Source organism: Macrobrachium nipponense, chromosome 3 (genome assembly GCF_015104395.2).
Source record: "Macrobrachium nipponense isolate FS-2020 chromosome 3, ASM1510439v2, whole genome shotgun sequence".
Classification (NCBI taxonomy): domain Eukaryota; kingdom Metazoa; phylum Arthropoda; class Malacostraca; order Decapoda; family Palaemonidae; genus Macrobrachium; species Macrobrachium nipponense.
Window position 1 is genome coordinate 78,047,026 of NC_087202.1, and position 27,592 is coordinate 78,074,617.

Genomic DNA, 27,592 nt, shown 5'->3' on the forward strand with positions numbered 1-27,592 from the left:
CCTCAAAAATGTGATATGTTTCCCTTTACACAATAAAATACATCAACATAATAGTTCTAACCTAAAAAAAATTTACAACCTTTTCAAGAAAAAGAAAATAAATCTAAGTCACAAAATAACAAATGAGTCAATAACAAAATCCTATGGTAATAAAGTTAGCTCATGTTTTTATTGACACAAATTAATCATGCCCAATATCAAACTAACAGAAAACTCCCAATTCAGTTCATATAAGTTTTCTCAACTTTATTATCATAATTCCTCATTAACCCCTAAAAAACAAAAGAAAATCTTGCAGTTGGTATCTACCATTACCAACAATTCATGAAAATACTTCAGTAATAAATATAAGCAGTCCCCAGTTATCAGAGGCTTCGGTTTTTGGGAATCCGGTTTTATGGGGTTTGTCTAGCGCAGATAATTGAGTATTGGCGCTGATACATACCTAACAAAGGTGCCATTAACCAGTTACCAGTGCAGATAAGAGCCGAATAACCACATCAAGCCATCGAAATGGAACCCTGGGCTATAACCGGGGACTCATCACAAGTCTACATTTTATTAAAAAAATATTTCTCTCTTCTTTGTTCAATTAAAAACCTCTCAAGTATAGCTGCCCTCTTATCTACCAATTATGGGAAAATTCCTCTCAAGTATAGCTGCCCTCTTATTTACCAATTATGGGAAAATTAAAGTCTACTTTGAGCCTAAGCAAGCAAAATACAGTGTAAATACTTCCCCAATACCTACAAAAGAGATCTGGTCAAAGAATGCTCTAGTACAGGGGATTCTGTCTTCATTTTCTGTTCCTTTGATTCAGTACACAGTTTCATAGGCTAAGCAAAATTTATAAGTTACCTTTCCTGGGGATGATGAGGTACGTATCTCCCAAGACACAGAGTTTGGACGTTGAGGAGGGGGTGTGTGTTCATATTCCCATTTAATTTTCAGCCATTCTATGAGCTTCTTAAAATCACTTGTATAACGCTCAAGTATCAATATGGCCTCCTGAAATTTGAATATGAAAAAATAGACATACACCCTTACTAAATAGACATATATGATATTAATAAATATTAACATCTAACACAGAACACATCACAAATAAATTAAACACTGCTGATGTACTCTCTTTACTTATCATTAATCAAGAATTAGTTGCACTTTATGTTAGTTATTATGAATCTTTCTGAACTATCACAGGGCTTTCCAAAGGAAACTCTGTTCCAGGGGCAAAAATCAGAGTAAGTAGTTAAAAGAAGTTGTGTAGCCATGTCAGGGAAGGGAAATGAGCTGAAATAAAAGGCAGAAAGTAATGAAACTGGGGATAAATAAATTAGCTACAAACTTAATCAGAAATAACTACTTGTGCAAGCCATAATCTCTTTGATCATTTCTACTATTACCTTTCCATAAAAACTAACAGAAATTCATAACAAAAAATCCAAAATCTCTGACAATATAGAATTGGAAGTGGTCATAATCAATTTTTGCATCAGTGTGGTATAGGGCACGGTGACATTGATAGTGCATAGGTAGAGCATAGACTCAGAAAGAGGGATCTTTCTCTTGTCTACTGCAACTGCCTAGATTCTTCCTTGTCATATCACGCAGATGTGGCAACAGCACATCGCATGGCATTCACTATCGTGGCAACCATGCACTCTGCGTCACTGACTGCTCATTACTCTCTAGGTCTGCATGACTGTAAGACGTGTCATTCCTTTTGATAGACTAAAAGCTCCTAGATCATTATTTGGTCATCATGGAAGTACCAAACTCAAAGAAACTTGAATGCAGTTTTAAGTTCCAGTGAAAAGTTTAGTTTTAAAATTTAAAAAATTTTTTTAGCTGGTAGGTTATTTCATGAAAGTAGGAAACTGGTACTGGAGGCGGCATCATGTTTTCCACAAGATGAGAATTAGGTTTGGTTTGAATGTTATAGTGCAAAAAACAATGTTTATTTATATTGAAGTAATAATTTTAAAACTGTTGTTCTTGAAGATTATTGGTATATGATCTTTTATGTCAATTAGTTATTTTTGGCTACTTAGCAGATATCCCTTAAACGCCGAAGGGGTATAATAAAAATCGTCTCCCATATGCCGAGGGGGTCTCAGAGTGAGCGCTGAAGCGGAAAAAATATTTTTTTCAAAAAATCACAGCACGCTTAGTTTTCAAGATTAAGAGTTCATTTTTAGCTCATTTTTTTTGTCATTGCCTGAAGTTTAGTATGCAACCATCAGAAATGAAAAAAATATCATTATCATATATAAATAATGCGATATATGATTGCGCAAAAACAAAATTTCATATATACTTGTATTCAAATCGCGCTGTGAGCAAAACGGTTGAAGCTAATGAGTTAATTTTTTTTCTTTGTATTGTACACTAAATTGCAATCATTTGATATATATAACACATTGTAAAACGATCAAAGCAACACAGAGAAAATATTATCAGAAAATGATGCATGAATTCGTAACGCGCGGACGTAAAAAATGTTTTTTTCAAAAATTCACCATAAGTCTAATTTTGTTGTAGAGACTTCCAATTTGTTTCAAAATGAAGATAAATGATTGAATATTACTATACCATAAGAGTTTTAGCTTACAATTGCAATTTTCGACCATTTCGGATGAGTTAAAGTTGACTGAATGTCAAATTTTTTTTATATATTTTATTTATATGCAAAAATTTTGCAAATGAGAAAAGCTACAACCTTCAATTATTTTTTGTTGTATTCTACATGAAATTGCACACCTTTTCATATATAAAATTCTATTAAAAGCCTAATATGAAATGGGGCAAATATAACGAGAATGCGACGTACGCATTTCGGAGATTTGCGGTGGAGAATCCGCGAGCGGAGGGAAGGAAAGTTTTTTTTTTTTAAATTCAGCATAAATCTAAATATTGTGCTAGAGACTTTGAATTTGTTTCAAAATGAAGATAAATGACTGAATATTACTAGACTGTAAGAGTTTTAGCTTACAATTGCGTTTTTCGACCATTTCGATAGAATCAAAGTTGACCAGACGTGGTTTTTTTTTCTATTTATTGTGATTTATATGCAAATATTTTGAAAATGAGAAAAGCTACAACCTTCAATCATTTTTAGTTGTATTCTACATGAAATTGCGCACACTTTTGTATATAAAACTTTATGTAATGGCTAATTTAAAATGGTGCAACATTACAACAATCGCACGTATGATTTTTTCGGAAGAGTTACCGCGCGGACATAAGGAATTTTTTTTTTTCTCATAAATTCACCATGAATAGAAATATTGTGCTAGAGACTTCCAATTTGTTGCAAAAATGAAGGTAAATGATTAAATATTACTAGAATATAAGAGTTTTAGCTTACAATTGCGTTTTTCGACTATTTCGGTAGAGTCAAAGTTGACTGAAGGTTGAAATTTTGGCACTTATCGTTATCTATATGAAAATATTTCAAAACTGATAAAGCTACAACCATGGGTTGTTTTTAGTTGTATTGTGCATGAAATTGCGCACATTTCCATATATAAAACTTTATGTAACGGCTAATTTAAAATGGTGCCAACATACGACAATCGCACGTATGATTTTTTCGGAAGAGTTACCGCGCGGACGTAAGGAAAAAGTTTTTTCATAAATTCACCATAAATCCAAATATTGTGCAAGAGACGTCCAATTTGTTGCAAAATGAAGGTAAATGATTGAATATTACTAGCATATAAGAGTTTGAGCTTACAATTCCGTTTTTCGACCATTTCGGTAGAGTCAAAGTTGACTGAAGGTTGAAATTTTGGCACATCGTTATTTATATGAAAATATTTCAAAACTGATAAAAGCTACAATCATGAGTATTTTTTTTTATTCTACATGAAATTGCGCACATTTTCATATATAATACTCCATGTAACGGCTAATTTAAAATGGTGCAAAAATTATGTCAAAGTGGCGAAATAATTTCTGAGATGTGTCACTGATACTTTTTAGTGCGGTAAGAAAGAAATTCGCGCTTGCGGGCCTGCATAACGATTGTAAACAAAACACCGTGATCCGTGAACTCCCAGTATCCCCCAAGGCGCGTGATTCAAAAGTTTTCGGCTGGTAGGCCTATAGTATTTTTCCGCGAATTTAAAAAAAAAACCTTTCTATGTCGACGTATAATACGTCCAATCGGCACCCGACAGACAATTTATCTCGATGTAAAATACGCCCAATAGGCGTTTAAGGGATATGCTAGGCAACTTAAATTTTGTTCTGTTAGTAGTAGCCTAACCATTCATATATGCTACTCCCAATCATGGCGTCATGCACAGCCGTGACCAGATTTTAACAGTGCTCAACTTCCAAACCTTGGTAGAAGTAAACGAATTGGTTAATTTTAGTACATAATTACTGAAATGAATAGTTTTTGTGATTATGTTCCTCAATTATCATTAATATCAGGGGACATATATCAGGTAATACAAATTTTTTTGTTCACACACCTATTTTTTGCTTTTATTGCTCTGTTAAATAGTGGCGTCACTAGGAATATGTTTGTGATGTCTGTTTGCCTATGTGATTATTAAACTTTTATGTCTATATAGCAGGCATTGAAATTGTACCCAATTTATATGTAGCTAGCTTATTAAAAATTTCCTTTGGTAAAATATTTTCATTAAAGTGTACTTTTTTATGCAGCCTATAGCTTTACCTGTGGTTGCAAGTAGCCTGCCTTCCTTTCCAAACTAATTTGTCCGAACAAATTAGATTTACAGTATATACAGTTAGCTTGAGTGGTGTCACATTCAAGAATTTACTTTTAAGGCAAAATAAATGTGGTAATTATATCATTTAATACATGACTACTATCTTAAAAGAAAAAACCCATTAGCATTAGGGCTAATAGTATATACAGCAATATTTTAAGATCAGATTTATGGCACATAGTAATTTTGAACATGGTAATACTACTGCCTTGTGGCTAACCATTGTCTTAACATTTTACTACAGCTACACACGTGATCGAGTTAGCCTGTAGTATTCTGAGTGTACTATCTATACAGTGATTAGAGATGGTTAGTATCAAGTATAGTTTCTAATAAAAATGTGTTCCTTATATCACTACAGAGCCACAATTATGCAAGACCCACAGATTAAGAGTGCTGCAGCGAATTGCTTGGTAGCTTTTTGCCATTGGGTATTGCCCATACCACCTGCCATGAACACGGTCCCCATAGGAATGAAGGGGAATATGGCTGGTTGCCAGATATGTATGAAATTTGTAACATGCTCCTGGCAAGTTTTGAGAATTAAACAGCTGGCTTTAAGCTGTCCTGTTGCATTCTAGGTTTCAGTAAGGGTACAGAAGGAGACTACGTCTTTATGGCATAGTATATTTCCCTCCATTTCTGAGCAGAACCCCTGTTTGAGCCAAAATCTAACAGCATTGGTTCCTAGTACCTTCCAGGTCAACTCTGCTGATGGAGAAGAAGAGTCTTGACTGGGGGGAGATGTCACTTTTATAGGACACAACGTGGATACTGCCACAGAATCTGCCCTGCTGAACCCACAAGGACCAGGGACACAGCCTTCAGCTGTAGATGAGAAAGATAACTCAAGAGGAAATCTATCTCCGATGCAGATATCAGATACTGAAGAGGATCTTAATAGGATCCACCTAACCATGTCTGAAATGTCCGTATCTCCTGAGGGGTATAGAGATTCATCCAGGACTTCCGTTCTTGTTCGCCAGGCAATCGCAAGCTCCCCTAATACAGAAATACTGTTTACTGCATTTGCTGACTTCCATGAGGAATTATGACCAGTGTTAAGGATGTCCTTACTACTGAATATCAATATATCAGAGACATTATCCATGATTCCCAGGAGGAAATCTGGTCTGTCCTGGACATCAAATTAGATGCAAGGTGTAAGAATTTTTCAGCCTTTAATCAAAAGAATATAGAGGCTGCACAGTCTACCTGGGCAGAGTTTGGTGTCAGAGCTCCAACTGGTAGCAATAATATGGCCAGTTTGGGCTACAAAATTTCAAATCAAAAGACAGTAGGGGCTCCAATAACCACCCTTCATGATACTGATAGTCCTTAATGCCATGCCTCAATGTGTATCTTTTCTGCTGCTGGGTAATGAAAGGACTATGATTGAAGTTGAACACGTAGAACTTTCAGACAGAGCAATGTTTCCTAACGCAGAATGGTGCCTGGTCCCACCTTCAGTAGGCACTGAGAAACTAATGAAGGACAGTTATCATACCTACAAATATAGCATTGAAAGCAAGAAACTCTTTACCAGGTTAATGGAAAATTGAGTTCTACATCTATTTTGGATATGACCCAATATGCTCACTGGGTAGCCCCAGCCTTCTGGCCCTTCACCTTTAAATTAATTAATCATGTGAAGGCAGATTTTCAGAATTTTGTGGCAACAGGGAAACAAGAGCAAATGACAGAATCAAAGCCATTTGCCTCTGTCATCCCGGTGTTTGATAATTGATCTACCATTCCTGCCGCTGGGTGGCGGGATCCGGAACAATTCCCGTTTTCTAATCAGATTTTCTCTTCCACCTGTCTCCTGAGGGGAGGCTGGGTGGGCCATTAATCGTATATATCTGCCAGGTAAGTATGTACAAAACTTTATTGTATCTTAACAATATCATATTTGTACATGCAACTTACCCAGCAGATATATACTTAGCTGATTGGCACCCTTGCTGGAGGGCAAGAGACAGCTAGATACAAAAAATAATAACAGGAAACAACAAATGTTGTAGGATATAAATCCTTGGTTCTTACCTGGTTTGGGTAGAAGACTTCATGATTACTGTCTATGAGTCTGCATGCCTCAAGAGCTTCAGCGAGGTAGCGACCTATAACTGAATAGCCCTTCTGGATCACGTCAATGGGGGCTAGCCCGCTTACGCGACAGAGCCTATATGGATCGTGTCAATGGGAGCTGACCCGCTTATATGACAGAGCCTGACCTGTATCATATCAATGGGGGCTAGCCCTCTTACATGACAGAGCTTTAGGTTTTTTAAAATTACACAACGAGGAGAACTAAAGTCAAACCCGACCACCTGACCATCCTAACAATGTTAGAGCTAGGAATTGAAAGGGGGGTACTTCCTATACCCTCTTCCAATCGACCATAAAAACAAACACCACAAAGTTAAAAAGAAAACTAAGCTAAACTAAGTAGGATTAAACTCAGCTCCTCTTCCCAGCACTGAATCCATGGATACGTAAGCTCCGAGTGAGAAGCACTTCTCATATGTAACCCTCACATCTCTTAATTAAGTAATGAGAAGCGAATACCGAGTTACACCTCCAGTAAGTGGACTCTATAAGAGCCTGGAGAGACGTCTTGTGAAAAGCCATTGAGGTTGCTATGGCCCTCACTTCATGCACCTTCACTCTGAGGAGCTTAAAGTGCTCGTCACCACAGGAGAGATGAGCCTCCTTAATTACATCTTTAATGAAAAACGTTAGTGCGTTTTTCGAAATGGGTCTTTTCGGATCCTTGACCGAGCACCATAGACTTTCTTCTGTACCTCCTAGTTGAGTCTTCCTTTGTAAAGTAAAAACTAAAAATTGGAAGAGGACCCTAATGACAGGACATAAAGTCCTCTCTGGCTCTTCCCCTGTAATAGAAGACAGCCCTTTCACTTCGAAGCTTCTTGGCCATGGCTTTGAAGGGTTCTCATTCTTCGCTAAGAAGAGAGGCTTGAAAGAGCAAATAGCTGAGCTCTTCTTAAATCCAACTCTGCCTTCCAATGCTTGAAGCTCACTTACCCTTTTCGCTGTCGCTAGAATGAACAGGAACAACGACTTCCTCGTCAAGTCTCTAAAGGAAGCTTTATGAGAAGGTACGAACTTGTCCGACATAAGGTATTGAAGGACCACATCCAGGTTCCAACTAGGGTTCTTCTTGGTCTGGCTTTTCAAGGTCTCGAAAGACCTACTAAGATCATGCAGATCCTTGTTGTCTGAAACATCCAGGCCTCTATGCCTGAAAACAGAGGCCAGCATGCTTCTGTATCCTTTTATCGTTGAAACGGCTAAATTACATTTTCTTCTTAGGTAAAGAAGAAAATCTGCGATGTCAGTTACAGAGGTACTGGAAGAGGATACTTTCTGAGCCTTGCTCCATCTTCTAAACACCTCCCACTTCGACTGGTACACGCATAACGTGGAAGGTCTCCTGGCTCTTGCGATGGCTTTCGAAGCCTCACGTGAAAACCCCCTCGCTCTACGAGTCCTTCGATAGTCTGAAGGCAGTCAGACTTAGAGCGGGGAGGTTCTTGTGATACCTGTCAAAGTGGGGCTGTTTGAGAAGATCGCTCCTTAGTGGGAGCGATCTGGGAAGATCCACTATCCACTCTAGCACCTCTGTAACCCAGTATAGGGATGGCCAGAAGGGAGCAATTAAGGTCAGCTTTGCTCCTTCTGAGGAGGCAAACCTCCTTATTACTTCCCCTACTAGTTTGAAGGGGGGAAAAGCGTACCTGTCTACGCCCGTCCAATTCATCAGGAGGCCGTCTATGGCTATTGCTCTTGGGTCTGCAATCGGGGAGCAATAATTCTCCAGCCTCGTTCCAATTGATCGCGAACAAGTCTATATTCAGTCTTCCCCATAACTCCCACAACTGCTCACAAACTTGCAGATGTAGGGTCCACTCTGTGGGGAGGACTTGGTTCTTTCTGCTTAGCAGATCCACCCGAACGTTTCTTTCTCCCTGCACAAATCTGGTGAGAAGAGAGATTTCTTTCTCCTGAGTCCAGAGCAGCAACTCCTTTGCTGTCTCGTAAAGGGAGAATGAATGAGTTCCCCCTTGCTTCCTGATATAGGCGAGGGCTGTCGTATCGTCCGAGTTGATCTGAATGACAGATCCTGAGATCTGCCTTTGGAAGTGAATGAGAGCCAAATGAATGGCTTTTAACTCTTTCTGTTTATGTGCCAGGACACCTGTGCTCCCTTCCAGGTGCCTGACACTTCTTCCGAGCCCAGCGTTGCTCCCCATCCTGACTCCGACGCATCTGCAAACAACGCTCGGAGAGGGCTCTGTAAGTGCAAAGATATTCCTTTGCTGAGCTTCTTTGGATCCAACCACCATCGAAGATCCTCCTTGATCTCGACCGTCAGTTGAAAGGAGTCTCCTAGCTCCTGGGAACTCTGATCCCATCTCTCCTTCAGGTAATACTGAAGGGGTCTGAGGTGCAGCCTTCCTAAAGAAATGAATTGTTCCAACGAGGAGAGGGTTCCCAGCAAACTCATCCATTCCCTCGCGGAACAATGTTCTTTCTTTAGAAAAGCTGCAACCTTCGCTAGGCAGCGTTCTATTCTCTCCTGTGATGGAGACGCTAGAAAACCCCGAGAATCCATCTGAATCCCCAGATACATGATGCTTTGCTGGGGATCCAGCTGGGACTTCTCGAGGTTGACTAGGAGTCCCAGAGACTGCGTCAATTTTAGAGTCAAAGAAAGGTCCTCCAGACACTGAACCTTTGATTTTGCCCGTATGAGCCAGTCGTCCAAGTACATGGAGATCCTTATCCCTTCTAAATGTAGCCAATGCACCACATTCTTTAGGATGTCCGTAAAGACTTGAGGGGACATCGATAGACCAAAGCACAGCGCTCGAAACTGGAAGACTCTTCCCTGCAGCACGAATCTCAGGTATTTCCTTCATGCCGGATGAATTGGCACATGGAAATATGCATCTTGAAGGTCCAGGGATACCATCCAGTCCCCTGGACGAAGAGCAGAAAGCACAGAGGAAGAAGTCTCCATCGAGAACTTCTTCTTTATCACAATGAAGTTCAGCGCGCTTACATCTAAAACCGGCCTCCACCCTCCCGAGGCTTTCGGCACTAAGAATAGCCGATTGTAGAAACCTGGGGAATGGAGCTCTTGCACCGGTTCTATGGCTTCTTTCTGTAGCATTAGGTCTACTGCTTGCAGGAGAGCTTGACTCCGGACAGGATCTTTGTACTTTGCCGTTAACTCCCTTGGAGTTGTTGTTAAGGGAGGTTTTTCCCTGAAGGGGATCAAGTATCCTCTCTCGAGGATTGAGAGGGTCCAGCTGTCCACCCATCTCTGCGCCCAGACTCTGGCAAAGTTCGATAGTCTGGCGCCTACTGATGTCTGGAGGACTTCTCGCTCACTTTGCCTTCCCGAAAGGTCTTCTGGAAGGTCTTCCTCTCTGATCCGGCCTCTGACCTCTGAGAGGGGCTCTCGAAGAGGAGGCTCCCCGAAAGGGCTGCTGAAGGGGTCCTTTCTCTTTCTTGGCCACGGGAACAGTGGGTCTAAATCTCTTCGCTGATTGGGTTAGGAGGTCCTGTGTGGCTTTTCCAGCTAAAGACTTGGCTATATCTTTAACTGTATCCTGGGGAAAGAGGTGGCTCGAAAGAGGCGAATACAATAAAGCCGACCTCTGTAGAGGCGAGACTGACTTAGTCAGGAAGGAGCTGTAGACAGACCTCTTCTTCAAGATTCCGGAGCCAAAGTGGGAAGCAACCTCTACCGAACCATCCATCACAGCTCTATCAAGGCAGGCCAAGACACTCGACAGCTCCTCCATGCTTACGAAGTCCGGGTCCTGCGCTCTCTTAGCAAGAGCTCCCAGGGACCAGTCCATGAAATTGAACACTTCAAGTGTCCTGAAGAGGCCCTTGAGGAGATGGTCGAGCTCACACATCCCCCAAGTAGCCTTTGCTGAAAGGAGGGAGCGCCTCCTGGAAGAGTCCACAAGAGAGGCATAGTCTGCATCTGCTGACGAGGGAAGTCCTAAGCCCATGGGCTCCTTGGTGTCATACCATCTTCCAGGTTTGCCCGTCAGCTTGAAAGGAGGGCATGAAAACACCATCTTGCCCGCTTCTCTCTTTGATTGAAGCCATTCTCCAAAGCCTTTGAAGGCCTTCTTCATACAAAGGGTCAGATGCATCTTCACAAAGGAGGAGGCTTTTGGAGACTTAGTGCTCGAAAGCAAAGATCCTGGTGAGGGAGGATCAGCTGGCTGAAGGGTATCCCCAAACTCCTTAAGTAAGAGAGAAGAAAGCCTCTTATAGTCGAAAACTACTGCATCCACTGGCAACTCCTCATCCGAGATCTCCTCGAACACTCCAGCTGTAGAAGAGCACTTCGAAGGGGAGCGGTTCTGAGAAGGAGAAGGACTCCTGTCACGCGAAGGAGTGCGCCTTCCATGAGATCTATGCTTGTTGCTGCTAGCTGCAAGGGGGCTCTTAAATGGAGAAGAGATATTGGAAGGCTCCTGTGTCTCGCGAGGAGAAGGGCTCCTAATCACTGGAGAGCTCCTTACGTGCGAAGGGGTCCTGTTAAGTTCCTGGCGCCTGAGAGGCTCCTGGCACCTGCTGGACTCCTGGCGCCTGACGAGATCCTGGTGCTTGCTAGGATCCTGGCGCCTGATGGGATCCTGGCACTTGCTAGGCTCCTGGCGCCTGCAAGGCTCCTGGTGCCCGATGAGATCCTGGTGCTTACTCGACTCCTGGCGCTTACTAGGCTCTTAGCGCCTAACGAGATCCTGGCGCTTGTTAGGCTCTTGGCGCCTGCCGTGATCCTGGCGCCTCCCGAGTTCTTGGCGTTCAACAGAAGAATCCGACTCCTGATCCCTACACGAATCTGGTACTGTGCGCCTTCTCGGAGAGCGGCTACTGCTGGGAAACTTGCTACGTACAGATGAGCTCCTGAGAGGCTCAAGAGGTTTACAGCGTGGAGAACATCTGTCAGGAGGAGAAGAGCGCCTGTAGGGCGAACGAGAGCGCCTCTCGGGCGAAGTGCACCTGCTAGAAGGGGCTCTCCTATGTGGAGAAGAGCGCCTGGAAGAATCAGAGAGATCTCTTCTAAAAGGAGAGGAGCGCTTGCTACTAGCGGGAAGTCTCTTGGAGCTCTTCACTGGCAGAGAGGCGTCTTTCCTATGTGCAGAATCCTTAGAGAAGGAGCCTACCAGGGAGGACAATTGCTCTTGAAGGCTTATCAGGATAAGCTTGGTCGCATCTTGAGGAGCGGGAGAAGGTCGTCTAACCTTCTTACTGCCTGAAGGAAAATCCTCGGATAAGCGCTCAGGGCTCGAGTCAAAAGCGTCTCCTTTAGGCGAAATCCAAGATCTCTTCAAGGGGCGTGACTCTGAGGCCGAACTCCAGCCACGCTTAGGCGAAGACGAATCCGACACCGAAAAATACTCTCTCAGGATGCCTTTTCTTTGGCTATCCAAGGTAGCCTGGGTCGCTTCTTCAGGATCTACCGAAGGGACGCCTGACCGTTGGGGATGCTCCACATCCTCCTTGCGGCTGTCGACATTCCTCCTCCCCTGTTCCTAGGAGTTTGAAAGAGGTCTAGGCCTGGGAGCAATGCGGAGCCGATCAGACGCCCCCTCCACTGAACTGGGATCACTGCACATGTCACTTTCACTCTTACCTTTCGATTCCAAAGCCTTAAGTTGCTCCTGTAGCTTCCTGATGGAGGACTTCATAATCTCCATCTCGGAAGACGAATCCTTGGATTCAATACAGGGAGAAGGGGCTGAGGTTACAGGTGAAATATTAGAACCTACGATGTTAGCTTCTACTTCAGGTTCAAAAGAGCAAGACCTACTTGAGCTCCTTGCAGAAGCCTTCCTAGCTCTATCTTTCTCTAGTTTTCTAATGTAAGAAGTTAAATTCTTCCACTCTTGCTCTGTCAGTCCTTCACATTCTACACAAGTGTTGTTAAAAGAACATTCAGAACCTCTACATTTCATACATACTGTATGAGGGTCTATCGATGGTTTCGGCAGTCTAACCTTACAATCATCCCTTACACACACTCTAAACAAAGGTGTTACGTTAGCTTCAGACATCCTGAGAGAAAAAAACCTATCCAAAATCTAAAACTGTCCACGAAAAGCATATGCCAAGCCAAAGAAAAACAATACTTCACCAAAGGTCAATCTAAAATTAATTCTCGGCAAACGAGTAGAAATCCAAGCAGGAGGAACCAACAACAGTTGTTGTCGGTACCGGCGACAGAGAAAATCTGATTAGAAAACGGGAATGGTTCCGGATCCCGCCGCTGGGAATGGTAGATCACCTGACCTACCTGTTGCGTGTGCCGCGAGTTTTGAATTCTGTCGGGGACGACGGAGTCTATAGCTAAGTATATATCTGCTGGGTAAGTTGCATGTACAAAAACAAAGTTTTAGTGGTACTGTGATCAGGAATACTTTATTCAAGCAATTCATTATTTTATCCTCTTTAGCAGTTATTTATTGTTTTGAGGATTACATTATCTCAATTCCTTTTTATTTTTTTACATTTAGAAATCTGATGAACTGACATTTCAACTGTGAGAGCAATGGCCTTTGCAACAATAGTTATAGGACATCCTTCTTGCTTCTCTAAATTAAGTATTTTAAAACTATGTACACTATTTCCTTGGCCTGACAGTAGAGGTGCTGATGGAGAGGAAAACTGTTTATGCTTAGGCTTTCCATACTGCCCTATCACAATGGTAGTTTGAGCATAATTGATATTTAAGTCGATGGTTGGTTAAGATTAACCAACCAACTACTGAGGTTTAGCAGCAAAGCCTTATCTAACAGATTGCTTGCTGTACAATTTTTGATTGTTTTAACCAGTTTCCAGCTGGCGCGAGAAGATTTATCCTATTGTGAAGACCAAGGGTTTGTTCCGCAAATGAACCTATGAAGTTTATCAGCACAAGTAAAAAAATTATGCCATATCTCTTTGTTTTTTATGAAAAAATTTGGGTTTTGAAGAAAATATCTAAAATCATATGTATTTTTAATGTCGTTTTAAACTATGGCTATACTTTAGAAATGTTTCCTTCAGTAGGCTCTGCTAAATCCATACTTTTATCATAACAGTGAAACATTTATCAATATAGGAATTCCCAATTTACACCATCCTAGCAATCTTCAGTGTTTGTTAAACAAGAGGGTGGCTTTTGCATACTATCCCCCAAGCAAAACCACTGTCGTTAGCTCTATTACCATAAAACTAATTGCAAACTGAGCTACTTCAATCTTTTCAGTCAACACAGTTAAAAATAATAAATAACCACCTTATGTTAAGCAGGTTTGACCACCTATGTCAAGTATAATCAAGTCCTATATAATCACCAACAGAAACTGTTACCTTGATTTTTCTTGAGTTTGCTTTCAAAATGGTAGCATCATTCATTCCAGCAGCATATCAACAAGCTGAACAAGCTGCATTCACTGAAACTCTTCTATATACAAACTGTACTTTTGAGTTAACCATAAACAATTTTTTGGTGTAATTGACGGGTTTTGTCAATTTTCTAAGTGATCAATACAATATGTGAACAATGGAGTTACAGTCTTCCAGAAATTTAACACTGGCACATTCAGTATAACATAATCTATAAAGCCTTCATATGTAATTGTATCTTTTTACTTATCAATTGGAAGCAAAAATAATCTTAGTCACTTTAATTTCGAAGCAAAAAATAATTTTAGTCACTTTAATTTCTCATTAACAACTGTTCTAAAGCACTGGCTCCTCCCTTGGTAAGAATAACTAAAATGCAGCCTCATGTTCTGTATCATAAGAGCTTTCAAATTTAAACCATAGCAAATAAGAATACAGTACTTATAAAAGGAAGAAAATTGCATATTGTAATGCAAAAATTAAAATCTTCATCAAGGACAGTATTCATGAACAAAATTAGAAAGTTTAAGTATATGAACTTACTTTCATTGTTAGAAGCACTAAATCCTTAAGAAAGACTAAGTTGTAGCTGGAAAAGTTTCACTGATAAGATAACAAACATAATTTAACTTTAAAGTACATTAACATTACTCAGGGTATACCGTACTATCACTAGTGGCCTCAGCTCAATATGTGGAGGAGGATAATAATTAGTAAGAATGTTGAATTCATCGGATTTCTCTTTTATCTTCAATCTAACTTTCTTTAATGATGAGTTCCAGAGACATACATTACAAACTATGCCATATCATTATACTTATAACTTATCAGATTAGTGGCTAAAAACTATATAACTTATACATGCTCCACAATTACGTACCTTACACTCGACAACACTCTCATCATCTTCACATGTCTGGTAAATCTCATCGACAGCTTGCTGAAGGTTTCGAAAAAGAAAACCCCAATGGCGAGCTCTTAAACCTGCAGAGTTATTGTCATAATTATTCAATTGCCAGTTCCTTAGGATCTTGATAATTAAGAGTATAAAAAACAAATCACCAAATAAACCCCTAAATCATTCAAAATCCAACTTATACAACTCGACAGAAGTAATTGTGAACAAATTTCTCCAAATATATGACAGACAACGGGTAGAATTCTTTAAAGGATTTTTAAAAACTTCAGTAACTGAAATAGAAGCTAATCACTTGGTAATTTTACACAATTCAACAGGACTATCCCATATCAAATCCCTTTGTATCTTTATCAGTAAATGTAATGATCTATTAACCTATAAATCATATAAAAACCACCTTGAACAAAGTTATTTAAGAGCTTCACAGATCACTGAAAAGCTTTCAACTTCTTTTCTGCTTCTTTGTTCCCTGATAATTAACCATTCTCATTTCAAGAAGCAGTTCTATTCCCCCCTTTATGGTTAAGCTTCACTTTTCTCCCTTCCTTTCCTTTTTCTTAATTTCTTTATACCTAATAATGTAAAAAGCGAATGTCTGTTTATCCATTGATTTTCTCTCAAAAGCAACATATAAATAGAACTCTACTGTAGAGATTGCAGAAGAAAACTTATAGAATATTTACAAAGCTTTGGATCCCTGCCGGCAGAAGCTGATCTCGGACGCTTTTCTGATTTTGTTCCTCTTCGTGGAGCCATGTCTACTACTCGTTTCACTTCACGATGACGAAACACTGGAAAAATTTTATCTATGACAATCTGACATGATAAATAGATTGATTTATCCTCTGGCAATAAGTGGCATAAATCAATTAAGGAACATTTACTAAGATTCTAATAATAAAAGCTTTCATAAGTAATTTTATTAGTTCTAACATTCACATGGCATTTCCAACCTCACAAACAAAGCAGTTCATATAGTACTCTACTAAAGATACATACTACATTATTATCAATAATTACCTATTATATTACACCAAATTTCCTCACCATGCACTTTACAGTATAATTTTTACTGAGTATTTTAATGCAATCACTGAGTCACAATTCTAGACTGTCACAGATGGGATTTATCAAAAGGATTTGTTCTTAAAAAAGAAATTTGGAGCAAGATACTGTAGTTAAAGTAGGTAAGAGAGGAACCTAAGGAACAAATGAAGAGTACAAAGAAAAAAAGCAAGGATGCTTTGACCAAAGAATCTTAAAACATTTTAGTACTAATGTCTAAAGTATGCCATGGTACAGGGTGCATCATGCAAAGTAACAACAAAGAATGTTTAACCATATACTGTATTTGTTGCGGGTAAATACTGGCATACATATGTAATTATCCTTCTCTCCTGTTATAATCTTAATATTGAAGGATAAAATTATTAAAATGTTCATTACCCCCTGACTAATCAAATGGCCTGCCATAATAACTTTGCAATCTACATAACCCATTAGAAATCAGCTTATATTTTAAGCCAAAGGCTTTAAAAGAAAATCTGATTTCACAGACAATAATGAAAGAGCATCAGAGGTTTCTTACAGTTGTGGATTTTCTAGCATCTGTTTAATGTAGCAACAAGCTTACATACGACAGGTTTAATGCACCAGTATAATTAAAATATCCAGTCAACACATTATAACTAAGCTGAACTTTAGTGGTAAAATTTAAGTCTTAAAAAATTATATGGCCTTGTTCAGGTTACATATGGATTTGTTTAGTTTTCAACTTATATCCTCATAGCAACTAGTGGGCATGTAAACTGACCACTGTACCCGGTTGAAATTCACAAAAATAACCCAGGAGAAAAAAAAAGAAATCAAAGATTAAGATAATAGAATATGCCTGAAAAGTATCTGAAAAGGATAAGTGGCTCAATTCCTTTAGCAGACCACAAGTTCACAACACCAACCATTCTCTGAAGGTGGTGGATCTTGGAGAGGCAGGGAGTATGCCACAAGGTTACGAGCTTCTCTTCCTTCCTCCTGAAGCCGAGCCTTGACTCGCTCCACTACCTCATGCTGTAAGTAAAGGTAAAATCACAAGTGGACCAGTACTGTATACTGTACAACCATACAAAGTAAAAACCTCCGTAGCTGCACTTCAAAATGAAAAGGATAGCTTTAATGTCTCAAGCCATTTTCTGACATTCAAAACATGTCAAGAAACAAAAGGTACTACAACCAAGGAAAAAGTGAAAAATAAGCCAGTAAAGCACTCAATTCACACCAAAGTCACAAAACTAAATCTCCAAAATACAACAGCATATTCAACTACCATATAACAAGCCATAACAACTTTATGAGTCTGGTATTTCTCTGATATTTTACAAACAATTCTGAACAACTCCCTTAAAATTATACATTTTCCTCTCCATTTTGCATCTAGTACCAGTAAGAAATGTCATGTAATTTTTAGAAGTTGCCAAGTCAAAGGACAAATGCACCATAACTATTGAATGAAAAGTAAAAAATTTTGGAAATGCAATAAAGTTAAAAGAAAAGAAAACGCGAAGAGCGAGAGAGAAGCACAAGCTTCTCAACTTCATTGATGGTAAGAGAAAAAACTCTCTTATAACAAGTCTATAATACTCAACATATACGCACATCCTGATAGCCTGAAAAAACCCATCATTAACTAGGTAGTGGCAATAAATCAATACCTAGCAAAGTTACTCAGTATCATTAGTTCTTATAAGTATTACTCAAAAGGCAAGGACATTGGAGAAAAAAAATACTGCTATGCTTTCCCTAAGTACTGTATACAATATCTAGCTTTAGTCAAGTCAAGAGACTGGACTGATGGTGGCAAAGGAGAAAAATAAAGCCATTTTAGCATTGTCATAATATGACATTCAACAAATTTAGTTTTTTACAACTGCCAAAGCAAATTACTATTATTTCAATGAGTCATATTTCTGGCTCAGTGGGTTCTTCAAGGAAGAGTATATATTGGCGCAAGATAAAGTCAAAGAAGTTGGGTAGCAAAATGCAAAAAGATCAAAGGGAATAGATGAAAATTAAACTGACGAAAGCAAGGCACCTAGGGCTCATGTGATGTTACAAAGAACTTTTTGTATCATTACTCCTTTTAACTTCTATATGAGAGTATTTTAACAGAAATGTGGCAATGATTTTTAACACTAATGCACTCAAGCTATCACATGCATCCAAAATTTGGTGGGCATCTGCAGAATTTCTTGCAATAGCACTATCATCGTCTATCAGTCAATTAGAAGTACAGGTACAGTATCTCAAAAATCTGTAAGGCAAACCTACAATATTATATAAATTTCATAAAACCTACAGTAATATTACAACACTACCACATTTTCTATCCTGTCCAAGAATGATTCAGACTTTAAGTCATGTTGAAAATTAATAACACATTAGTTCACACAATACTGCAAGCACTTCCTAAAGTAAAGATGAGCAAAGAGTAAGAAAAGAATAGAAGACAAACATGATCATAAACAACTTACCTGAGAATCTGCAATGAGGTTCTCATCGATTCCCTCCTTCATGATTCTAGAAACATGGTTGTGAAGTCTGAAAATCAGATAATGGGAAAAGATGAAGTACAGTAATTTACAAAAAATACGCTGTGTACTGTTAACAGCTTTTATGCAACACAAGTTATAAGACTGAAATACAGTACTGTGTATACTTTTATCAAAGCCCAAAAGTTATGTAAACCTTCATCAATGCTAGAATGCCTCATAGCTAAAGAAGTATTCTTACTTGAAGCCCTACAGGACTTCTTAGGAGAGGTCTCCTTGGCTACCACTGCTTCAGCAAGAGGAAGAGGAAAGAGAAGAAAAAAGAAAGCTTAATGATGAGAAGTATTTACAGTAGTGCCTCAGGATACGAAATTAATCCATTCCAAAGCGGCCTTCGTAACCTGATTTTTTCGTGTCTCGAACTACGTTTTACATGTAAATTGCCTAATTTGTTCCAAGCCCAACAAAAACATCCCAGTAAATTTTATAATAAAGCTAAATTGACCAATAACAATGAAGTACAACAATTTGGACCATTCAATACCTAACATAATCCTTATTGTAGTATGTACCTGTAAATAAAGTGTATTAGTGTACATGGTACAAGAAATACCGTACGTACATATGTAGTAAAATGTGGAACCTTACCTTTCGAGTGAGGTGATCTCCAAAAGTGGCGACAGAGGAGGAGGACAAATGGCAGAAAACATGAACTTAACTTTACGAAACACGTTAAAAAAATGGCAGAAAACATCAACACTAAACTGTACGAAACACATTAACAAATGGCAGAAAACATTAACATTTCTTGATTATCTCCATCTTCATTCTCCACAGAAAGCATCCTCTTCTTTCCATGAACTTCAGCAACATTCTTGGGACCCATGGCTCATAACGTAAGTAATTCAGTTAACACACAACACGATAAAGTAACTTACAGTACAACGAAAGCGAAATCACTAACACGAATTTACGCTAACAAACTAAATATATGTGAACGAACGAATTCCAGTGTTTACAATAATGGTGCCGCAAAAAATGGTCAAGGAACACCTTTACACAGAGGCATGATGCTGACCAATAGGACAGCAGGACTTATGGCGGTGACTAGCATCAGGAACCAATGGGAGAGCGGGAGGATGGTGGCGAGTCTACTCAGCTGGCGGGGCGCGAGTTTTAAAATTCTTCTCGGCAGTCCGAGCGAATCTTGGACTTTACCCTTTCGCAACCTGAATTATCTTCATATACAGAAGCAAAAAAATCTTCATCTTTGCATTCGTAACTTGGATTTTTCGTAAGTAGGGACTTTCGTATGTCGAGGTTCCACTGTATAAGAAACTAAACGTGCTTCCCCTTACTCCACAGCCATGTCTTATTCTACTCTTGCAGGTGCAGTAGCTGTAGCTGATGCTGTGGGCATTCCACACAGGAAGAATGAATGCTCAGCATTTAGTTCCCAGCAGGAGCAGCAACTGCACATGGAGCAGTTGACAAGCAGAGGCAAAACATTCACACCTAACTCACCATTAACACAGGTTTATAATACCCAGTCTAGCATCCATGAGTCTCATTTCTTAACCGATTCAATCAGCAAGTTAGCCTATATGCCCTGCTGCTTCATAGCAACAACCATTCTTAAAAGTTGGATCAGTTACAAGTTACAGCAGGCCAGGTTAGCAAAGCCACAAATTTTTGTGGCTGGTTTGGTATTTAGCCTAGTCTTGCCTAGCCTCACATTCAAATGCAACTAATCCAATAGCCTTAACCTAACAAATAAATGCAGTTGCCCCCTCCATATACAGAAACTGAATTGAATTCAATATAACTGACATCTAATCTAGATTAATTCTAGACTAATTTAGCATGCAAATTATATGATATACTCATTTTTAACCAAATACAGACCATACCATATGTTTTGGCTGCTTATCTTGTGTTCTAAGGATAACTTAATATAATTTTTAAGTACATACAATAGTCCCAGGACCATCTAACTATTGCCACCCCTACCGTTACCTAAGTGTGTATGTGGGAGGAGGAAGGGGATACAAGCTGTACCTCACAGCCTTAAGTTAAACTGCATGCAATGCTAGCAAGGTAACAGTAAGTGCCATCCTTTCCAGTTATAACCCAGAGGAGAAGGCTAGGTTAAAATGAATTTCAGTTATTTCACTTTATCAACTGTGGCACTCTAGTTAGGATGGCGTGTGTGTCATCTGGGCCAGGTGAGGATCCTGCACCAACTGAGGTTCGGTTAGGGAAGGGTTACGGAGGGGGTTCTGTTCCCAGCAGGCACTGTAAACTGGAAATCACCTTAACCTGAATCAGCATAAGTATATATAACGGGAATAAATAGCACTTACAGTGCTGTTACAAAGCTGTAAACGCCATAAGTGTGGGTTACAGTGCTATAAAGCAGGTAACAGCGCCATAAATCCACAGAGTTGAAAAATTGTGGTTACCAGTGCCATGAGGCAAGCGCCATAAGTCCAGAATGATGTAACCTGAACCTGATGTAACCTGGTGACTGCCTGTATTCTACTCTATGAATTAATAGTGTGTGTGTGTGTGTGTGTGTGTGTGTGTGTGTGTGTGTGTGTGTGTGTGTGTGTGTGTGTGTGTGGAGTTCCCCAGTCAAGTAAACAACGTGTACACTAAGCTAGATTATGCTAGAGACAGTAAGGTTAGGATCAGGGTGACTAGATTTTGAAAATTGAAATAAGGGACACCTAAATTCAAAAGGTAGTTGAACAATAAAGACACACAACTTACGTGAAGTTAAATACGCATTGATGCAGTGCGAAATCCTTCAAAGCTGGGTCCAGATTGTCCAGGACCTACTTCACTGACTTTTCATTTGTTTTAAAGTGCCTTCATTGTAGATTTTGTTACAAACAGCTGTTCATTACATGTGTCAAAGCATTACAATATTGCAATCAAACATGTTTTGCATCTTTAAAGGATATTACAACTAAAGTGACTCGCCATGATATATTGAATAAATTGCAGACAATAAAATAATATGATGAAAACCTTTCCATAATCATTTTAAAATGATTTTCCTCATTGTTGTTAGTATGTTATTTTTCATTTGTCATATTTTGCACTGGATCCAACTGCTCTCAAGAGATGGTGTTTGGTTTGATCATATGTGAAGAACTCAGAACAGGACAGTGTGAAATTGCACTTTATCTGTAGCTCTGACTTGATCAGCTCTACACTGCATCAGTTAGTAGACCCACCCCATCGTTGGCCCATCAGAGTGAACCATCGCTCCAATTGAGCGTTTGAAGGGTGAATGCCCAGTACAAATGACACCAGGGTGGAGAGGTTCTTAAGATCCTCGCATTCAGTGAATATCTTGTTCCATTGTTCCACTTCTCATTACGGCGGCTGCCTTTGCCCTGTATTTTGCAAAATTTCACTAGTATATTGTATTTTTTTTCAAATATTGAATATATATTGTATTTTTTTTTTTTAAATATTGAAAATACGGAACAAAAGGCGTCCCGGGGAGGGTCGATGTGGAACATAGGACAAATGTCATAAATATGGGAAAATCCCGTCAAATACAGGACGTGTGGTCACCCTGGTTAGGATATATTCCTGTAATTGTTCTGTGGCACCTCTGCCCTATATAATGTCCTTCTAAGATAAACACTGGTTATAGACATGAATCAGGCATTTCTCGTTGTTAAATGGGGGGACAGAACCAAAAATAATCCAATAAATATTAAGGAGACAGACACATGAAGATATAAGTTGTGTACATAATTTTTTTAACTAAACAACCTAGAAAAGAGTGTATATAGGGCTAATGCAGTGTAGGAGAGATCATTTGAGGAATCTTAGAGATAATGATTAATTTACAGTGGGCCCCCATATTCGCGTTCTCCGGATTCGCAGATTTTTCTCTGGACCATATCTACCCATTATTTGCGGTGATTTCGCCTATTCGCTGGATTTTCCGACGATAAATAATCACTAATTAGTGTATTTTGATGTTATTTTCATGCCTAAATACATTTTTATGATACAAAAATGATTTACTAATTTTAAAATATTAATATTGATCAAATCTGTATTAGTAAGATTAAATGATATCTCATAATAATAATAATTCTCTCTCTCTTACAAAGATGTATTATATAAGAATGAAGGAAATCCCAGTCTTCACACATCTTTCTTTCGAACTCCAGGTCTCTCTCTCTCTCTCTCTCTCTCTCTCTCTCTCTCTCTCTCTCTCTCTCTCTCTCTCTCTCTCTCTTGCCACACGAGATACTAGTATGTCCTAGTGGTAACACTCGCCCTCTGTTTGAGCTGGAAATGTATGTATAAGTATATCTTTAAGGACATTACTACATTTTATGGTAAAATAATAATATACAGTACTAGTTTACAAATAATATTAAGTTTAATGAGATTAAACAGTAACATAACATTCCTCTCTCTCTCTCTCTCTCTCTCTCTCTCTCTCTCTCTCTCTCTCTCTCTCTCTCTCTCTCTCTTATGTCTATTTATTTGTTTTGTAGTGTAAATAAATGATTTACCTTATAACTAATTTTCAAATATTAATAAGATTAATTAAAAAATGTTATTGTTAGTATACAATAAGGTTTTGTACATACTTACCTGGCAGATATATACTTAGCTATACGTCTCTGACGTCACGACAGAATTCAAAACTCGCGGCACACGCGACAGGTAGGTCAGGTGATCTACCTACCCGCCGCTGGGTGGCGGCTGTAAGAACCAATCTCCCTTTCCAGCCAGAATATTTCCTTTCCACCGGTCTTCCTGAGGGGAGGCTGGGCGGGGGCCATCAATCATATATAATCTGCCAGGTAAAGTACGTACAAAAATGATTATTGTTATGGTTACAATAAAGTTTCATACATAACTTACCTGGCAGATATAGAACAATAGCTAAGGAACTCCGTCGTCCCCAGACAGAAAATTCCAAATTTCGCGCCAACTCCGCTACAGGTAGGGTCAAGGTGGGAATATACCGGCCTTGCCCTGGGGCGGCAGGACTAGCGGAACCATCCCCAGGTTTTTTCTATTCAGATTTTCTCTCTTCCACCTGTCTCCTGCGGGGGAGGCTGGGTGTGGGGGGGCCTTTAATTGTATATATATGCCAGGCTAAGTATGTATGAAACCTTTATTGTAACATAACGAAATATCATTTTCATACCAATCAACTTACCTGGTCAGATATATTACATAGCTGATTGGCACCCTTCGGTGGATTGGGTAAGAGACCAGCTTCTATATGGGACAATAGACTAGGTAAACAACATATTGTTGTAGGTATAAAAAAAAAACCGTTGGTTCCTAACCATGATAAGGTGGTAGACTTCGTGGGTTCTTGGGGGTGTTTTTGCCCAGTGAGTCTGCATCACCTCAAGAAAAACTTTAGCGAGATATTATGATCTATGGCCTTAAGGAGTTTCCTTGTGGGGTCTGCCGATGCGGGGGTCTTATCCGATTACTCGGCAGAGCCTAAAAAGGACTTTGTCAAGGGTGGGAAGTGCACATCCCCTTATATGACAACCTACACCTTATGAAGGAGCACACCAACCAATCCCGACCACCTGCATCCTAACCATATGTTAGAACTAAAGGAATTGTTTTCCGAGTTTATCCCCGAAACTCGTCACCAACAAACCGTAAACTCAAAACCACTAACCAACACAACACACATAATTTTCAAAAAAAAATTAAAAAAAAAATTTTACTCATCTAAGTGGATTTACGACAAGCGTCTTATTTACTGAACAACATAGACGGCCGGCCCGCCCGTGCTAAAACCAAGTCCTCCAATTGTTTGCGAAGGAGGACTCCAGACCATATCCAAAAAAGAAGAAAAAGTAATTACATTTAAGGATTGGTTGTCGGCTCCCAGTAACCCAGAATCGTATCCGCCGATTACGAAAGGAACCCTAGAGGAAAAAAACACCTTCTCCAGATGTTCACCACGAACGGTCCTTTTCTTTAAGTAATGAGATGCAAATACTGAGTTGCATCTCCAAAATGTCGTATCTATGATGATTTTTAAGGAGATCATATTCTTATAAAACGAGAGAGGACGTCGCACAGCTCTTACTTCATGAGACTTTTTACTCTTTCAATCTTTTAGTTGTAAACGTCTTCGTTCAGGAACAGACCAAGTTATGGAGCCGTTTTATGTAATGGACGGTTTCTTACAAAGAATGCCAGCGCATTCTTGCCGGACAATCAGTACTTGTGGGGTCTTTTACCGCGCACCAAAAAAAAAAAAAGACCCTTGGTATAGAGGGCCTCCCATCTGATGCTTTCTTCTTGAAGGTTAGAACTTCAGAGCTCTAACAGGCGGATAGAGGAACCTCTCCTGTTCTCTTGCCGACGGGACTCGACATTCATTTGACTTCGAATGGGGGGGGGGGGAAAACCTTTTAGGCCAGGGATTCGTTGGGGATTCTCGTTTTTCGCTAAAAAACAAAACCCGGGTCTTCTAAACGGAGCAAATAGCCGAGTCTTCCCTTGAATCCTACTTTATCCTGCAGAGCATGGATTTAATTCACTAATGCTTTCTTTGCCGTAGCTAAAGATAATAGGAATAGGCCATTTTTCTGGTTATGTCTTCTAAACGGATGCCAGATGAGGAAGGTTCGGAATCTTTCCGATGACAGATTACTTGAGGGGACTACGTCTAGGTTCCAATTCGGAGGTAACTGGTTCCTTAGACTTTGAAGTCGCAAAAGACCTTATGAGATCGTGGAGATCTTTAATTATTTGCCAAGAATCTAAATCCTCTGTTCCTGAATACAGCCGGAGAGGCATACTTTCTGTATCCCTTTATTGTGGATACCTGGCTAGGCTAGATGAGATTTTTTTTTCTCTCAAGGAATAGGCAGGAAATCAGCAATTTCCGCTATTAGAGGTAGTGGAGGAGGGACAACTTCCTATTGGATTCTACAACACCTTCTAAAAATAAGCCTCACCACTTCGATTGGTCGATTACTTTCGTAGTGGAGGTTGCCTGCGTGCTCGCGCCGAATCAGCGCTTGCCACTTCACAGAGGAAAAGCCTCCTTAGCTCTGGACAAGTTTTTCCCCCGAATAACGTCGAAAGGCAGTCAGGAGCGGAGACGGGGAGGTTTTGATGGTACCTCTTGAAGTGTTTCGGTTGTCTGAGAAGATCCGTCCGTCCTTGGTAGGGGGAGATCTTTGGAAAGTCTTACGATGCCACTCTACCACCTCCCCGAAGAAACCATTCCTTCCGGGCCGGCCAAAAAGGGGGCTATTAACGTCCATCCTCGTCTCCTTTTGACGCCACAAACTTTTTCATTACTAACCCCAGGATTTTGAATGGGGGGAAAAGCATAAACGTCTTTACTCGAGACCAACTTTAGCAGGAAGGCGTATATACCAATAAGTGGCTCTTGGATCTTCCCAACGATAGCCGAAGCAAAAAAACTGGGAGCCTTTTTGAAATGAATGTTGCGAAGAGATCTACCATGAGGGAGTCCCCCACCAGAGGACCAGAGAGCGAGGACAACACTTCCTCGTTGTAGCTGTCCATTCTGTATGAAGGACCTGGGTTCGTCCTGCCTGAGCCTGTCCGCCCATCACATTCTTTACGCCCTGTACCCGAAACTATTGTCAATAGGGAGATGTTCCTGTGAGACGTCCAAAGTAATAGGGGTCTCCTGTCCAGCGCGTAAAAGGAACGAGGGAGTGCGTCCCTCCCTGTTTCCGAATGGTAGGCCAAGTGCGGTGGGAGGGTGGGTTTGTCCACGGTTTACTGTTGCACTACCATTTGTTTGACAACCAGAGGGTTCTAGGGATCTTCCAAAGCCCCAGATGGTTACGGCCGAAGAGCTCTTTTGCAGTTTATTGGTGCCAAAGTCACCTGTGCCAGGTTCCCAAGGTGCCTGGACAAACCTCTTCTGAGCCTAATGTCGCTACCCCAACCTTTCCTACCGACGCGTCGCCGGAGTACCAACAACTAGGTCTGGGTTCTGTTTTTTTGAGGAGAGATCCCCTTGTTCTCTCCCAGAGGGGGCAAACCACCACTCTTAGGTGCGGACTTTATCTCCACTGGAATGGGGAAAAAACGTCCGAAAGTTGTCCGGTTTTCCAGCTCCAAGAACTTCTTGAGGAAGAATTGAAGCGGACGTAAAATGAAGTCTTCCTAGTTGGGAAGAAACTTGTTCTAGCGAGGAAAAGCGTCCCTAGGAAGGGCTCCAACCATATTCCCTCGTTACCGACGTAAATGTTGCTTCCCTAAGAAGAGGAGAGACAATCCGCAAACCTTTCCTTTTGCGATCTTCTCTCTTGCGAAGGAAATACCTCGAGAAAACCAAAACCCCGAGAATCCCAGCCGAAATCCCACCGAGAAGACTAGGTCCTGTCTGGGGGGTTCAGCTGAGACTTCTCTGAGGTTCACAAAGCAATCCCAACGCTTTGATCAAAATTCTAGAGTTAAACTTTAGGTCCTCAAAGCCACTGTCTCTCTTGATTCTGCGCCCTGATGAAGCCAGTCGTTCCAGATACAGAGAGACATTTATCCCTTTGAGGTTGGGAAGAAAAACCGAGCCACATTCTTCCATTCAGGTCTTGTGAAGACCTGAGGAGCTGTGGACAGGCCAGAAAACACAAGGCTCTGAAACAACTGAAAGATCCTTCCCCCCGTTCATGAAAACGGAGGTACTTCTTCGATGAAGGGTGGATAGGGACGTTGGAAACAAAAGTAGCGGGTCCTGGTAGATCTAGAGACACCATCCAATCTCCTTGTCGTAAATGACGCTAGGACTGAAGCAGAAGTCTCCATGGAGGGAAGAAATTCTCCTTCTGAACAAATTTTGTTCAGAGGAGCGACGTCCTAGTAACTTGGTGGTCTCCAGCCTTCACCCGAAGGCTTTCGCAAACCAGAAAAAGTGGCGATTGTAAAACAAA

The 27,592-nt window shown here is 40.2% G+C and overlaps 1 protein-coding gene across 1 annotated transcript in view; it reads right to left on the bottom strand.

Annotated features, from left to right (window-relative positions):
* The window catches only part of LOC135221835 (S phase cyclin A-associated protein in the endoplasmic reticulum-like), a 233,562-nt gene that overhangs the window by 191,752 nt on the left and 14,218 nt on the right, over positions 1 to 27,592 (bottom strand). The window contains exons 2-6 of the mRNA XM_064259737.1: positions 18,636 to 18,702; positions 17,067 to 17,175; positions 15,792 to 15,899; positions 15,070 to 15,173; positions 859 to 1,008 (exon numbers count right to left, since the gene is read on the bottom strand). Of these exons, the coding sequence (XP_064115807.1) occupies positions 859 to 1,008; positions 15,070 to 15,173; positions 15,792 to 15,899; positions 17,067 to 17,175; positions 18,636 to 18,677 (513 nt within the window). The 5' untranslated portion in view covers positions 18,678 to 18,702. The remainder of the gene's footprint in view (positions 1 to 858; positions 1,009 to 15,069; positions 15,174 to 15,791; positions 15,900 to 17,066; positions 17,176 to 18,635; positions 18,703 to 27,592) is intronic.